The 14,860-nt window shown below is 38.0% G+C and overlaps 1 protein-coding gene across 1 annotated transcript; it reads right to left on the bottom strand.

The window, feature by feature from the left end:
* Positions 1 to 298: 298 nt before the first annotated feature.
* On the bottom strand, positions 299 to 760 carry LOC140016002 (uncharacterized). Its single transcript, XM_072068850.1, has one exon. It carries the CDS (start codon positions 758 to 760, stop codon positions 299 to 301), a length of 462 nt encoding a protein of 153 aa, XP_071924951.1.
* Between the last annotated feature and the right edge of the window lie 14,100 nt (positions 761 to 14,860).

Here is a 14,860-nt window from a genome sequence, read left to right as displayed (position 1 = left end):
TCCGGACTAACTAACTTCTAAACGGGCCAATAAAGTAAGGACACGTGGAATTCTAGAATCATCAGCTCTACTTGCTCATAACAGAAGCATAATTCTGTTGTGCCAGGTAGAAGGCGTGATTTTTTAAAGTCACGCCTTCTCCTTCCTCAAGTTGATCGTCCGCACCTTCAATGCAATCTGGATCACACCTTCTTCCTTCTACAAGCTGGAACACGTCTTCCTTGTAATCTGGGACACGCCTCCTGTTTTTTATTTCACACTCCATGACAGAGTCTCCCCCTTTTAAAAAATCTTGTCCTCAAGATTGGAATTGAGGAAACTGCTTCCTAATGGCTTCTGCAAATTCCCATGTTGCTTCTGCTGGATCTGTTCCCCACCAATGTATCAGCCATTGCACTGCAGCTGCATTCTTTCTCTTGACTGTTCTTCGGTCTAGCACTGCAACTGGTTCAACTCTTAAGTGCCCCCTCCCATCCACTTCTGGTAACTGCAAGACAGGTGTGGTCTGGTCCCCGACCTTCTTCTTCAGTAGGGAGACATGGAATACAGGGTGGATCTTGGAATCTGCGGGCAACTTCAGCCTATATGCAAGCTCTCCAACCTTCCCTACCACTTCATAAGGGCCATAGTAACGTGCTGATAACTTAGTGTTGCTTCTCATATCCACTGAACCTTGCCTATAAGGCTGTAATCTCAGGTGTACCCATTCCCCAATATCAAACCTTCTTTCACTTCTCCTTTCGTCAGCATACTTTTTCATCCTCTCCTGAGCCTGCTTCAGGTTCTATTTCAGTATGATATCAACCTTGTGCCTCTCCTTCAAGTAGTCCCCAACTATAGCTACCTTAGCCTGAGTGTAGGGTCCCCTAGACAGTTGTGGAGGTGCCTGTCCATATACAGCTTCAAAGGGGGTCATTTGGATGGCTGTGTGGTAGCTGGTGTTATACCACCATTCTGCCATGGTCAACCAATGATTCCACTTCTTTGGTTCCAAATGTGAAAAACATCTAAGGTACATCTCTAATACCTGATTGACCCTTTCAGTCTGGCCATCAGACTGTGGATGGTAGGCTGTACTGTGGTCCAAAGTAGCTCCCATCAGTGTAAACATTTCACTCCAGAATTGACTGGTGAAGACCCTGTCCCTGTCTGACAGCATGCTCTGGGGTATTCCATGTAACTTGACTACTCCATCTAGGAAAATTCTGGCAATCTTTGGGGCATCATAAGGATGTGAGATGCTCAGAAAATGGGCATACTTAGTGTATCCGTCCACCACTACCATAATGGTGTCCCTCGCTTCAGAGTTAGGCAATCCCTCTATGAAATCCATAGTGATATGGCTCCAAGGGTACTGTGGAACTAGCAGGGGTTGCAGGAGCCCTGGATAGGACACATGCTTATCTTTGTATTTCCTACAGACATCACATTCCAATATTGCTGTCTTGATGTCTCTGTGCATGCCTGGCCAGTAAAACAATTGCTTGGCTCTCATGAAGCTTGCCTGGATACCAGAATGCCCCCCAATTGGGAATCATATATGGTGTTGATCAATTTTTTCCTTATCTTTCCCCCAGATCCCACGGCTACTTTCCCTTTGAACTTCAGTATACCGTTCTAATAACTGAGGTTGGAAGTCAGGTCTGGGTTCAGTAAAATTTCCCTGATGCTATTCTGTGCCCAGTCATCTCCTTGGTAGCTACTAATCACTTCTTTGATCCATTCTGGTACTATGGTAGTTATTACAGTGCACTCCAAGCCTAGATTCCCCCTCCTGGATAGGCCATCTGCGACTACATTCTCCTTACCCTTCTTATAGTGGATCTCGTAACTCATCCCCATGAGCTTAGTCAACCACTTCTGCTGCAGGGGGGTGGTGATTCTTTGTTCCAGTAGGTACTTTAAGCTCTGATGATCAGTGTTGATGATGAAGTGCCGGCCCTCTAAGTAGTGTCTCCATTTGGAGACTGCTGTAACTAGAGCCAATAGCTCCTTCTCATAGATAGACAGCCCCATATTCCTTGGTCCCAAGCCTTGACTGATATAGGCCAATGGTCTCCTGTTCTGCATTAATACTGCCCCTATCCCATTGTAACAGGCATCAGTTTCGATTATAAAGGGTTGGTTAAAGTCAGGTAGGGCCAGTACAGGTGTGTTACACATGGCTCCTTTGAGCTTCTGAAATACCTCCTTAGCCTCTATTCCCCATTGGAAACTATCTTTCTTCAGTAGTGCAGTCAATGGCTTGGCTATACTACCACAACCCTTAACAAATCTCCTATAGTACCTAGTTAAGCCTAGGAATCCCTTCAACTGTTTTACATTTTCTGGTTTAGGCCACATCATCATACCCTTAATCTTCTCAGGGTTAACTTTTACACATTCAGCTGATATGATGTGTCCCAGGTACTCCACCTGTGTCTGAGCAAAGGCACATTTGCTTCTTTTGGCATATAGTTGGTGCTCTCTAAGGATGTTCAGAACCACTGTGACATGCTCTAAATGCTCCTGTAAGCTTGAGCTGTATACCAAGATGTCATCGAAGAATACCAGCACAAACTTCCTCAGCCGCTTCTGGAATACATGGTTCATTAATCCTTGGAAGGTAGTAGGGGCATTAGTGAGCCCAAATGGCATCACCTTGAACTCGTAGAGTCCCTGATGGGTTCTAAATGCAGTTTTGTGAACATCTTCTGCCTTTACTCTGATCTGGAAGTATCCTGACCTTAAATCTATCTTGGTGAAGTATTTGGAACCAGACAATTCATCCAAAAGTTCATCAATAAGGGGTATTAGGTATCTGTTCTTGATTGTCAACTCATTCAACTGCCTATAATCAACACAGAATCTCCAAGTGCCATCCTTCTTTTTTACTAGTAGTACAGGGGATGCATAGGGACTGTTGCTGAGCTGAATGATACCATTTCCCAATATTTCCTGCACTAGCCTCTCAACTTCAGTCTTCTGAATATAAGGACATCTATATGGCCTGATCTGAAAAGGTTTGGCCCCTTCCTTAAGGGTAATGGAATGATCATGACTCCTCTCAGGAGGCAGACCTTGGGGTTCCTTGAATATCTCTTCAAAATCCTGCAATACCCCTTCTATCTCTGGGGGTATATTATTACTGTCATGTACTTCTTTTTGGACTGCACTCAGTTGAGCCATAATCCCATAGGCCTGTTTCCTAGCCCACTTGTGCAATCTGCTTCCTTTGATCAACCTTAGCTGCACCTGATCACTCTCCCCCTTCAATTCCACCTGCTGTTTTCCTTTCCTGAATTTCACACTTAGTCTCTTGAAGTCAAACTCCATGGGACTGAATCTGGCAAGCCAGTCTACTCCAAGCACCATATCGTACCCTCCTAACTTCAGTGTATTGAACTGGTGCTGGAATTCATATCCTTGCATCTTCCATACTATTGGCTTAGTTAAGCTGCTAGACTGTACCTTTTCCCCATTAGCTACATTAACAACTAGGGATGGTCCACTACTATCCAATTTCAGGTTCCTGGCTAACTGTTCATCTAGGAAACAGTGAGTGATGCCACTGTCAATGAGTGCAGTGACAGTTTTTCCTTTTATTATCCCTTTCAGCCTAATAGTTTTGTGTTCATTGCCTCCTGCTAGAGCATGGAGGGAAATTTCTATGTGTTCATCCCCTATTTTGCCCTCAATGCAATCGCAGAAAACTTCAGGTTCAGCCTCCTTCCCACTCTCATTAGCTACAGGGTTCTCACTGTCTTCCTGAACTAGCAGAAGATGGATATGGGATTGTCTACATACGTGACCAAGTGTGTATGGTTCAGCGCATTTATAGCATAGTCCTTTCTCTTTTCTGAGGTTGAACTCACTAGGGGTGATCTTTTCGAACTAGTTTGTGTTGCTGTTTGGAGGTTTGTATGTGTTTGTGGGGAGGGGGTTATCTGAGGATCTGGATGTGGAGGGGTTCCATTTGTTATGGCTCTGGGCGTGGAAAGAGGTTTTGTGTGTCTGGGAATTGCTAGGTAGGGGTTTGTGAAATTTTTGCATAGCTTTCAGGTTCTTTTCTTGTAGCTTGGCTGCTTCTACTGCATCCGCCAGAGTTAGAGGCTTGGCCATTTTAACCATATTGACTATTTCCTCCCTTAAGCCACTTAAGAAACATGCCTTGTAATAGGAGTCAGCTAGATGAGGGAGGGAAGGCATTACCAGTGCTTTGAGCAGCTCGAATTTTTCCAGGTAGTCTGCTATAGATCCCTCCTGCCTAAGTTTGTTGAATTCTTCAATAGCTTCTTCTGGAGTGCCCTCTCCAAATCTTTTACACAAAGCAGTAGCTAATTCAGTCCATGGAATGGTTCCCCTGCCACTGAATACCCCATGGAGCCAGGTGTCTGCTCTGTCCCTCAGGTACAGCTCAACAATCTCAGATTTCATGTTCTCCTCCACTCCATTGATCTTGAAGAACTTGTTAGCCTTACGGATCCATTCCCTTGGGTTATCTCCTGTGAAGTTAGGCAACTCCACTTTAGGCATTCTGGTGTAGGATCTGTTCTCTTTCCAATCTGATCTGCCATAGCCTTCCTCCTGTGGTTCTCCTTTCTTGGGTCCTTCAATGGAGCTACTACTGTCTGCCTCCTTGTCCTTGTCATTAAGTCTGGCCATCATCTGGGCCATCATAGCCATCATACTCTCGTATTTTTGGTCTAGATTTTTAAGAGTTCTCTCTGTGCTTTCTTGTCTATGCCCCAGAACTTTGACCACACTGCCTAGCTCAGAGAGATCCCTTTTTAACACCTCCTCTTGAGATTTCGTCATCCTAATGGCTCGTAGCTAAGCTCTGATACCATTGTTATGGTATAGAACCCAAATTGCAGTAATGGTGATGGATTACTTGCAGCAGAAGTGAACTAACTTTTAGCAATTTGAATGGAACAGGAAATGGAGATGAATATTTAAACTTCAACTTCTCATTAATAATTGGTAAAGGTCAATTACAGAACAGAATCAACGGATTTAGATTGGAGGGGAAAGACTGAAGGAAATAAAAGGAAAAGAGATGAGGGAGTTGGCGGAGCCAAATCTCCTTTACAACCAATTGGAAGAAATATGACAAAAACTTATCTATCACTCGGATTCCTTCAGCCTTTAAGGACAATTCCGGACTAACTAACTTCTAAACGGGCCAATAAGGTAAGGACACGTGGAATTCTAGAATCATTAGCTCCACTTGCTCATAACAGAAGCATAATTCTGTTGTGCCAGGTAGAAGGCGTGGTTTTTTAAAGTCACGCCTTCTCCTTTCTCAAGTTGATCGTCTGCGCCTTCAATGCAATCTGGATCACGCCTTCTTCCTTCTTCAAGCTGGAACACGCCTTCCTTGTAATTTGGGACACGCCTCCTGTTTTTTATTTCACACTCCATGACATGGAATGAGTTATTGTAAAGGTACAAGAACCTAAGATGGGTTAGTTGGCTGATTTGAGTTAGGATGGAACCAGACAAATGATTTGATTCCAAGCGAAGAAAGGTAAGCCTGGAAAGGTTCCCAATGTTGGGTGGGATGGTCCCAAAGAGTGCATTATCAATAAGATCAATGCTAGTTAGATGGGGTAGAGAGGAGAAATTGAGATGATCAAGTGTACCTTTGATGCCTGAACTGGTGATGTTAATCAATAATCACCGATATTCTTCCAGCTTCGTTGCATCGAATTCCAACCCACTGCTGCAAGGATTGGCAGAGGACGACCATGATGACAACTGGGATTGGCTATGATGGTCAAGACTGGCTTTCCATGTTAAGAGAGCTCTCCCTTCACTTCCATTACCGAATACTGCATGCATTTGATAAGATGCAGCATTTATCCCAGAAGTGAAGAGTAGCTGGAGGATGGCCATGGATGCAAAAGATAAACGAAGTTGAACCATGGAATTGTTCAGGATTAACATATTTACTGGATATATATGTCACCGCAAAATCCTCGAGAGAAACTTGTTGCTGAGAAGCTGACGGCCTTCATCGCCCATATGCCAGTATTTATAGAGCTGTAGATCCAAAAATGGATTGCAATGAAGTTGCTTGGATGATGACTTAAGTCCTGCTTAATCAATTAAACTTGACATGGGCATGTTTACATTTTCTTTCCAAACATTGAATGCATTTTTGTAATTGTTGAGACTATTTATTTAATGCTTGACATTGACATTTTGTTTGAGGAATATATTTTAATTTCATTAATTTTCTTGAGGACTAAAAGGAAGGAAGATATCTGGAAAGGGCTTTTAGAAATTTTTTTGGCAGTGCTTTTGGAAACTAAAGCATTAAAAAAAAGAAATTTCTTTTTTTGGGGGTAGGGGGGGTTGGGGGAGGAAGTATTGACACATAAGTTTAAGCTTCCATGGTTTCCCTTTACAACGGAATAATTAACTTGCAATTAACAGTTTGGGCTTAAGTAGTAATTATACTGTTCATTTGTTTGTTTATTTGGAAGAAAGATAAGTGCTTCATGAGTTTCAGATAGTGCTTAAGTGGTAATTATATTGTTAACTAGTTGGAAATTTGGAAGAAAGAATTAGTGCATTATAGGTTTCAGGACTGTTTTCCATTAAATATAATGCAGTAATTGATTTTTGATCAACAGTTAATCCTTAAGTGGTAATTGTTGACTATGTATATACTGTGACCAGATTCACCATCTCTTGAGAAGTATACTATGGATATGATTGCAGACTTGGAAGTCTCTACATTTTGGTAAGAAGACTTGAAGTCTTTGGCTTTGGCCTTCTTGTCAGGATAAAATCTTGGGTAAATTACCTTTCGGTAGTTTGATTCCCTTACAATTTAAAAATCTATATATAACCAGTTTATGGTTTAGGGCTAAAGTATTAACATTCATTTTTCACTAAAAATAGTGGTCAATATAAACAAGTCAAAATCAAACTAATAAATTGACAAATTCAACTTTTCACTAATTTTCTTTCTCTTTTTCTTATTCCTTTAGAAAGAGAAGAGATGATTTTAAAAAATTGTACTTTGGCCTACTAAATCTTAATAAATCTTAAATTTTTTCAAATATAAAGAAGAAGGAAGTGAAATACAAAATAAATAAATAAGGAAACCATTAAATGTTTTCAATCATTTGGTTCTAGAGGTGGCGCTCACTAGACGTTAATACTTTGTTCTGCACAACACTTAGTTCCTGCACTTTTTTGCTTATTCAGAATCATAACATCATTGATCCTGAATCATCTCATGCACTCCTTTATATAACATGAACCATAACACCATTGGTCCAAATTCACCTTGTACAAAAGCTACACAAGATTCACTTTGATACCAAATGTAACGTTCCAAACTCAGGGACTGCCCATTAACTTTTGAGTAGAATCACGAGTTGAAAATATTTAAATCTAAGTTATTTAGTCAGCCATGGACCATATTTGGGTTCCATTCTTTACCCCACTTCCGTGCAGGACGATGTCGGATTGGGGCCTGAGAGTTAGTGCGTTAAGTTGGTGATGTTCCTTTTGCTTGATTTTTCTTAGTGCTTGGTTCAGAGCAGCAGTGCAATTACAATCGTTGTTTTCTAGAACAACTAAAGACAAATTCACAAGGTGATGTAAATAGGATTTCCCATGTTTATGTTTTGTGCGTGTTGTTTTGGTTAGCAGTCGTACGATGAATCAGAAACACTAAAAGAACAGGCCTCAAACTCATTCATTTACTGCAACAACAGATAGACCTATATACTTCTAGTGTTTTAGAAAAATAAAAAGCTCAATTAAACGGGACTCTATCCCTACTACCGCGGCAATCAATCGAGATGGCGTCAATTTCCGTGGAATTTATATGTTACTGTTGCTTTTCTACACAAGACTAAACTCTCAACATCAAGAATCAAGCCAATCAAAGTCAAGTTCTGAGCCCTGACGTTTCAATTAAGTTGAAGGGCCGAACAGGCAAACACTTGAGCGTGTCAACTTTTCCACTGTTTTTTCTTTCTTTCTTTCTTTGCGCTCCTCTCGTTTTCTTCTTCCAAGATACCTTAATTACTTCAACATGTTCTCTTGCCGTGCAAAATACTTGCATTCCGATGTCCCTTCCCACCTTAACTCCCAATATGGTCAGCCATTCAGAAACTAAATATATATGTATAGAGACAAAAGATTGGTCTTGCTATAAGGCAGGGGAAAGATAGACCAGACCACACTGATTATAGAAATTAATCTCTAGATAAATTCCAACTCAGGAAAATCAATGACGCTACGGAGATTTGAATCCTGAGGGAGAGCTTCGTTGATTTGGCTTTCATGAAAACTCTATTCATTGAGTATCCAGTGGAGGAAGTTATGCCATATAGACATGAATGGTCAAGCGGCTGATCAAGTTCGAAATGCAATGAGGAATTTGATCGTCAAAAGTTGATGGTACTTGACAGTTTGAGGTGCACAACTGGTGCAAGCATTCCAACTTCTTCAGGAATGGGTCCTAAAAGATTAAATCATTGCTACGTGACAAATTAAAATACAGGTCTACAAGGAAAGTGAGATGCCCAATTTCGTCAATAGTGGAACTCGAAAGCTGATTATGACTGAGAAAATGGTAGTCAACCTCTGCTCAAGTCTCCTACAAGATTGTGGAATTTGATTGGTAAGGGTATTATTACATGAAAGATGGAATCCACTAGAATTTTGTTTTAAACCATCCCGATACTTTCAGAATAGGTCCCCAAAGAAAAGTATATATAATGTGTGTGTGTATATATGGTGTGTGTACATATATATACATATACATACACTAATAATGGAGTACGTAATTTGCAATTATTACATGAAAAATGGAATTCCACTAGAATTTTGTTTTTATCCATCGCTATACTTTCAGAATAGGCCCCCAAAGAAAATTATATATAACGTGTGTGTGTGTGTATATATGGTGTGTGTACATATATATACATATACATACACTAGTAATGGAGTACATATTTTGCACGTGAACATGATGCTTTTAATTTTTTTTCTTTAAAATGTTTAGAAAATCAGTTATTTTGAAGGAATAAATGTAATTGAGACAAAAAAAATGTGATATTTAATATTTATATTATTTTATATTTTTTCTGAATTTAGTTTGCCCTAACCAATATAAATGCACAAGCAATAAATTATTCTTTATTCCAAGAGCACTTTTATTTTATAACAGTATCAATATTTTCATCTTTTGATTAAATTTAGATGACCTAAATGTTATTTTTTATGCCATTTGAGTTTAAATTTTTAACTTTTTGAATAATTTGTTGCTCCTCTTTAAGTCATTCTATGAATTGTTTATTAGTTTCAGTGAAATTTTCTAATTATTATTGTTTTTTTGCTAACGGTGGATTGTAAAATAATCTATAGTGCTATTGTAATCATAATAGTATCTAAATCTATTGAAATTCCTTTGTTCAAAGTTAAATAGCTTAACTTTGAAGAGAATTGTTTTGATTTGGAGAAACTTATTTGTATTTCTAACTGATGCCATGCTTTATGATTATAGAGTTTATATGATTAAAAATTGTAAGACATTAAGATTATTTATTATATAATAGTCAAACTGAACTTGGATATATTTTTATTCACCTTTGAAGTACTCCTTGAAATTGATATTTTATAAAAAAAAGTTTTTTTTGGCTTAAGTCACAATAATTCAAAAAGATGTTTCACCCTTGTAATTATTATTATGATTGGCATTGATGAATATAATATTATTCATTAATTGTAGTTTAATACTTTTAGTTGTTACAAGAACATGATTGATAATGTTCATTAAATTTAATAAGTATTGCAATTTAAATAAATAAATTCTCAACATAAAACTCTTTGCACCTCGATACTCCATTCCTATTATATTTTTAATTAAAGGTTTTTTTACTCAATACTAATATACGCACATTTAAAAGTTGCTCTTGAGACTTAATTTACTTGTATTCAAAAAATAAAAAGACTCGTGGTATTTTTTATGAGACTCATAGTACCAATTTATTATGTTTTGATTCATGGTTGAAGTACTCTCTAAACTTAGGTTTTGTAAATAAAATTTGTTCTTCTTTCTTTTGGTAAATAAAAAAGAAAGAAATCTTTCATGTTTGATATTATTTAAAAATCTTTCATGTTTAAAAAAGTAAGAAATCTAAACTCTAGCATGTTTAATATTATTTATTAATGACAAAATGCAATGCAATTCATCCATTTATTAGAGAGGAGTGTAGTTTTGGCATCATAACAACTAATATCATTTTTGCTTACACTATTAACAACTAAGATTCACCATTTTTTTTTATAATTTATAAATAAAATTTGTTCTTTTTTTTTCAATTTAATTTACTATAACTCACAGGAATGTTTTTCATACTTGTAATTGTTGGCATAATTGATATTAATAATTCATGAAATGCAATGAATTGGTTGTTCTTGTTTTAGTTTAATTCACCAGAATTACCACAATTCAAGGAATATTTCTTTGTAACTGTTAGCATAATTCTTATTAATTATTATTAAGGAAATGCAATGTAATCTATCCATTTGTTAGTGTTAGGGGCAATATTGGTATTACAAAAATTAAGATCAGTTTTTATTTACACTCAGACTAAAGACTTATCGTGCTTTTTATATAGTAATAGATAGATAGATATGTGTGTGTATATATATATGCTAGAGTTTCCAATTAATGTAAGTGAGTAATTTGACTAAGGATCGGTTCCTGATAAGATTGATCTCATCTAGGTTCGAGTATTTGACAATTCACAAAACAAATGCATAAGATATTTATTGGACCATCTGAGATGTTCTTTTTCATTTCTCCTTTTTTCCTAATGTCTGTTTTTTTGTTTGTTAAATTTTTTGTTTTTGTGGGATGAGTTCTCAAGTTTCTTGCTCAAAATCGATAGGATACACAAATTTTTATTTGGACCACTTTTGTAGCTTTGGCAAATTATATGTCATATGCACAAGGATTTGCAAGAAGCATCAAAGCATAAGAAAACACCAAAAAGGAATAAAAAAATAAAGTATAATAAATCCAAAACAACAAAATTTAGAGAATGCAATAACCAAAGCCAGTAATTGAAATTTAAGTGCCCTTATACAAAGAAGATACTTTGAGGGTCCCTGATATGATTAGTTACTAGAAGAGGAGGGGGAAAAAAATCAGCTGTTAGATACATAGTAAATTTCGTCAAGCTTCAGATTTCAAATTTCCAAGTTGTATTCTTAATATGGTTTTGGCTGTTGATGGCGCTGCATTTAGTTGCTTGGTACATAAATATTTCTCAGATTAAGTTAAATAAAATTTATTGATTTTCCTTAGAAGTTTATGTACATACTTTCCGAGATTAGACATTTGTGACATTTGTCCTAAGCAAAGGAAAATAGAAGAGAATTTGTTGTTACTGATCAAACGTCCAAATCTATTCTTCGACAAATATGCTCAGCCAAATTACATCTTCAACGTTGTTCCTTTCTTGATGCAAAAAACCCTCTAAACCTTTCTACCGCGGACCAGGTAGTCCAGATGCTTTCTTTAGTACTCCAACTCCGGAGCCTGGCTCAAGCTGTTGAAAGTATCAGATCCAAAAATTAGAAGATTAACAGTGATAGAAATGCAGTGCCTTGGAGTCAAGTTTTGAATGTGCAATTCATCCTAAGTAACTCTCTAACTAAAAGTTTACCCCTGCTTTTGCATTTACATTCTATGCATCCTTAAACCAGGTAATCAAAGTAAATTTTAGCCAAAATGTAATGAGTTGCAAACCACAAAAGTTAGAAATTTCGGATAAAGAAAAGGAAAGATACATACACACAGAAGCTCTAAAATTTGTGGTTTCCAGATCAAGAAGTTGTCCAATTGTAACCATTGGAAATATGTTGAATTGAGTTGGAATTTCTTTCGATAGTTGGTCGGACACTTGTTTCATGGTCGGCCTCAACTGAGGATTGGGATCTATACATGACAATGCCAGCTTTGCCACCAACACCACTATGTTTGATTCTTGCTTACTTGGAGAAGAAAGACGAGGATCTGCAATATCTTTGAGCAACACACTATGTGCTGTTGAAGTAGAGGATGGTGCTGACAATATTGACGATATGAAATCACCGGGATGCTTGCCCATGATCACTTCTAAAGCCAATACACCAAAACTATAAACATCACATTTTTCATTTACTTCCATTGTATAAGCAAGTTCTGCAATCCACCAAATCAATAATCACTTCAGACAATTATGCAGATGAATTCCTTCAACTTTTTAAATAAAAAAAATAATCTAAAGATAAAAGCTAGATTACTTAGAGCAAAGAGCAGTGTACCTGGAGCAGCATATCCATAAGTTCCAGCAAATGTAGTCCAATTAGATGAATCAGGCCTGATGAGCCTTGCTGTGCCAAAGTCAGAGATGCGAGCTTGATACTCGGAATCTAACAAAATGTTTTTGCTAGATATATCTCTATGAACTATTGAAGGAGAACAATATTGATGCATATAGGAAAATGCATTTGCCATATCTTTTACCATGTTTGCCCTCTTGCTCCAGTCAAACTTGGACGCTGTTTCATCATTGCTCAACAGGTGCATCAAGCTTCCCCCTTCCAAGAATTCATATACCAAGAAAGTATGTTCTATATGTGTACAGAATCCGTACAGCCTCACGATGTTTCGATGCCGTGCATTTGTTAGTGCACGGATCTCATTGGTGAAATCTTTCAACCTCCTCAAGGTACCACCATCTGTTGCATGAAGTTTCTTGACAGCAACAACTTGACCATTTGGCAACTCTGCTCTAAAAACACTTCCACATCCTCCCACTCCGATGCAATACTTGGGGTCAAAATTTTCTGTTGCATCAATGATGTTTTCATAGACCATTTTCCCATCAAAGCTCCAGATAGTGAACAAATTTCCTGTTAATTCCACAGGTTTATTCTCCACATGTCTCGGATGTGACCGTGAAATGATTAAAATGCCCACAACCACTGTCAAAAGAAACATGGTTCCTAATAGTGGAAGCACAATTAGGAAAATAATCCTTTTACTTGTCCTTCTACTGGTTTCCTTTTGAGTTGATTGAGGGCAAGGCTTCAATCCGACAACTCTGCCACATAAACCTTTATTGTTTCTCAGGGCATCAAATGGAGCTTTTTGAAATGCAGTAATGTTGGGAAGAGGACCTTCCAATTGATTGTAGGATATATCAATAGATATCAGACTGAAGCAATGATCAAAGCTGGAGGGGATGGTTCCTGTTATCCTATTATGTGAAAGATTAATCTTCTCAATGCTTTTCAAATCGCCTAGCTCTGGTGGCAATTTGGATTCCAACATGTTTTGGCTGAGATCAAGAGTTTCTAGCGAGGGAAGAATTCCTATTTGAGAAGGTATGCCTTCAATGAGTGCATTGTGGCTCAAATTCAGTTCCAATAGCTGTGTGCAATGGCCTAATTTTTCTGGAATAGAGCCACTAAGGTTATTGGCCGACAAACTTAGATTTAAAAGTCTAGACATCTGACCAATTTCTGATGGTATATTGCCTGATAGATGGTTGTTGTCCAGCTTAAGCTCAAGCAACAAATTCAATTTCCCCAGACTTCTTGGAATTTTCCCATGTAAGCGATTAGAACAAAGGTGAAGTTGTTGCAGGAGAGATACTTCGCCAAGCCCTGTTGGTATTCTGCCAGTAAGATTATTGTTGGAAATCTTCAGCTTTGTCAAATTCAGAAAGGCGCTCCAATTCCAAGACAGTGTGCCATAAAACAAATTATCGCTTAAATCAATATGGTCCACATGTTGGTAATCACCAAAATCTTCAGTTATGTTTCCTGATAGTTGGTTTCTTTGGACATCGATAGCTTGTAAGCTAGAGCAGTTTTTTAGGCTTCTAGGCATGGCACCCACAAAGTCATTCTCATATATCACTAACCATGTTAGTGAGCCACCACTGCAAAGACTTTGTGGTAAATGACCAGTAAGACGGTTTTGAGATAGTTCTAGCATTTTTAAACGGGTGAGATTAGTAAAAACATCTGGAAGAACACCGCTTAGTTGGTTTCTGAAAAGAAAAATGTCAACTAGCAACTTCAACTTTCCCAATTCAGGAGGGATGGTCCCCTCTAAGTAGTTTTCATAAAGTAGCAATTCAATGAGATTGGTTAAATTTCCAATGGAGGATGGAATATGTCCTGTAAGATTGTTTCCAAGAAGGGATAAAGAAGTTAACTTTTTCAAATTAGCAATGGAATTGGGAATATTACCGGTGAGCTTGTTATTATCAAGTGCAAGATCCTCAAGAGATGTGAGATTTCCAATCTCTTCAGGAATAGGTCCAGACAGAAAATTATTGTAGAGATAGAGCAAAGTCAAGTTTCCTAAGTTTCCAATAGACTGCGAAATGGGACCAGTGAGCATGTTTTTGGCTACAGTGAATACACTGAGAGACCCGAGTTTCAGAATTTCTTCTGGAATGGAACCTGATAGCTGGTTAGTTTCAAGAGATAATTGATTGAGTTTTGTCAAGTTTCCAATCCCCACAGGAATACGTCCTGAAAGTTTGTTGACGCGTAGGGCTAGAAGGTTTAGGTTGGTTAAATTTTCCACAGCCGTCGGGATTGATCCTGTAAACTCATTCTGTACCAGATCGAGTTCAACAAGAGACCTGAGAGACATAAGTTCTTCAGGGATGGAGCCATGGAATGAGTTATTGTAAAGGTACAAGAACCTAAGATGGGTTAGTTGGCTGATTTGCACTGGGATAACACCAAAGAAATGATTTGACTCCAAGCGAAGAAATGTTAGCCTGGAAAGGTTCCCAATGTTGGATGGGATGGTCCCATAGAGTGCATTATCAATAAG

Source organism: Coffea arabica, chromosome 10c (genome assembly GCF_036785885.1).
Source record: "Coffea arabica cultivar ET-39 chromosome 10c, Coffea Arabica ET-39 HiFi, whole genome shotgun sequence".
NCBI lineage: Eukaryota > Viridiplantae > Streptophyta > Magnoliopsida > Gentianales > Rubiaceae > Coffea > Coffea arabica.
This window is presented reverse-complemented; position numbering and strand designations above follow the sequence as displayed.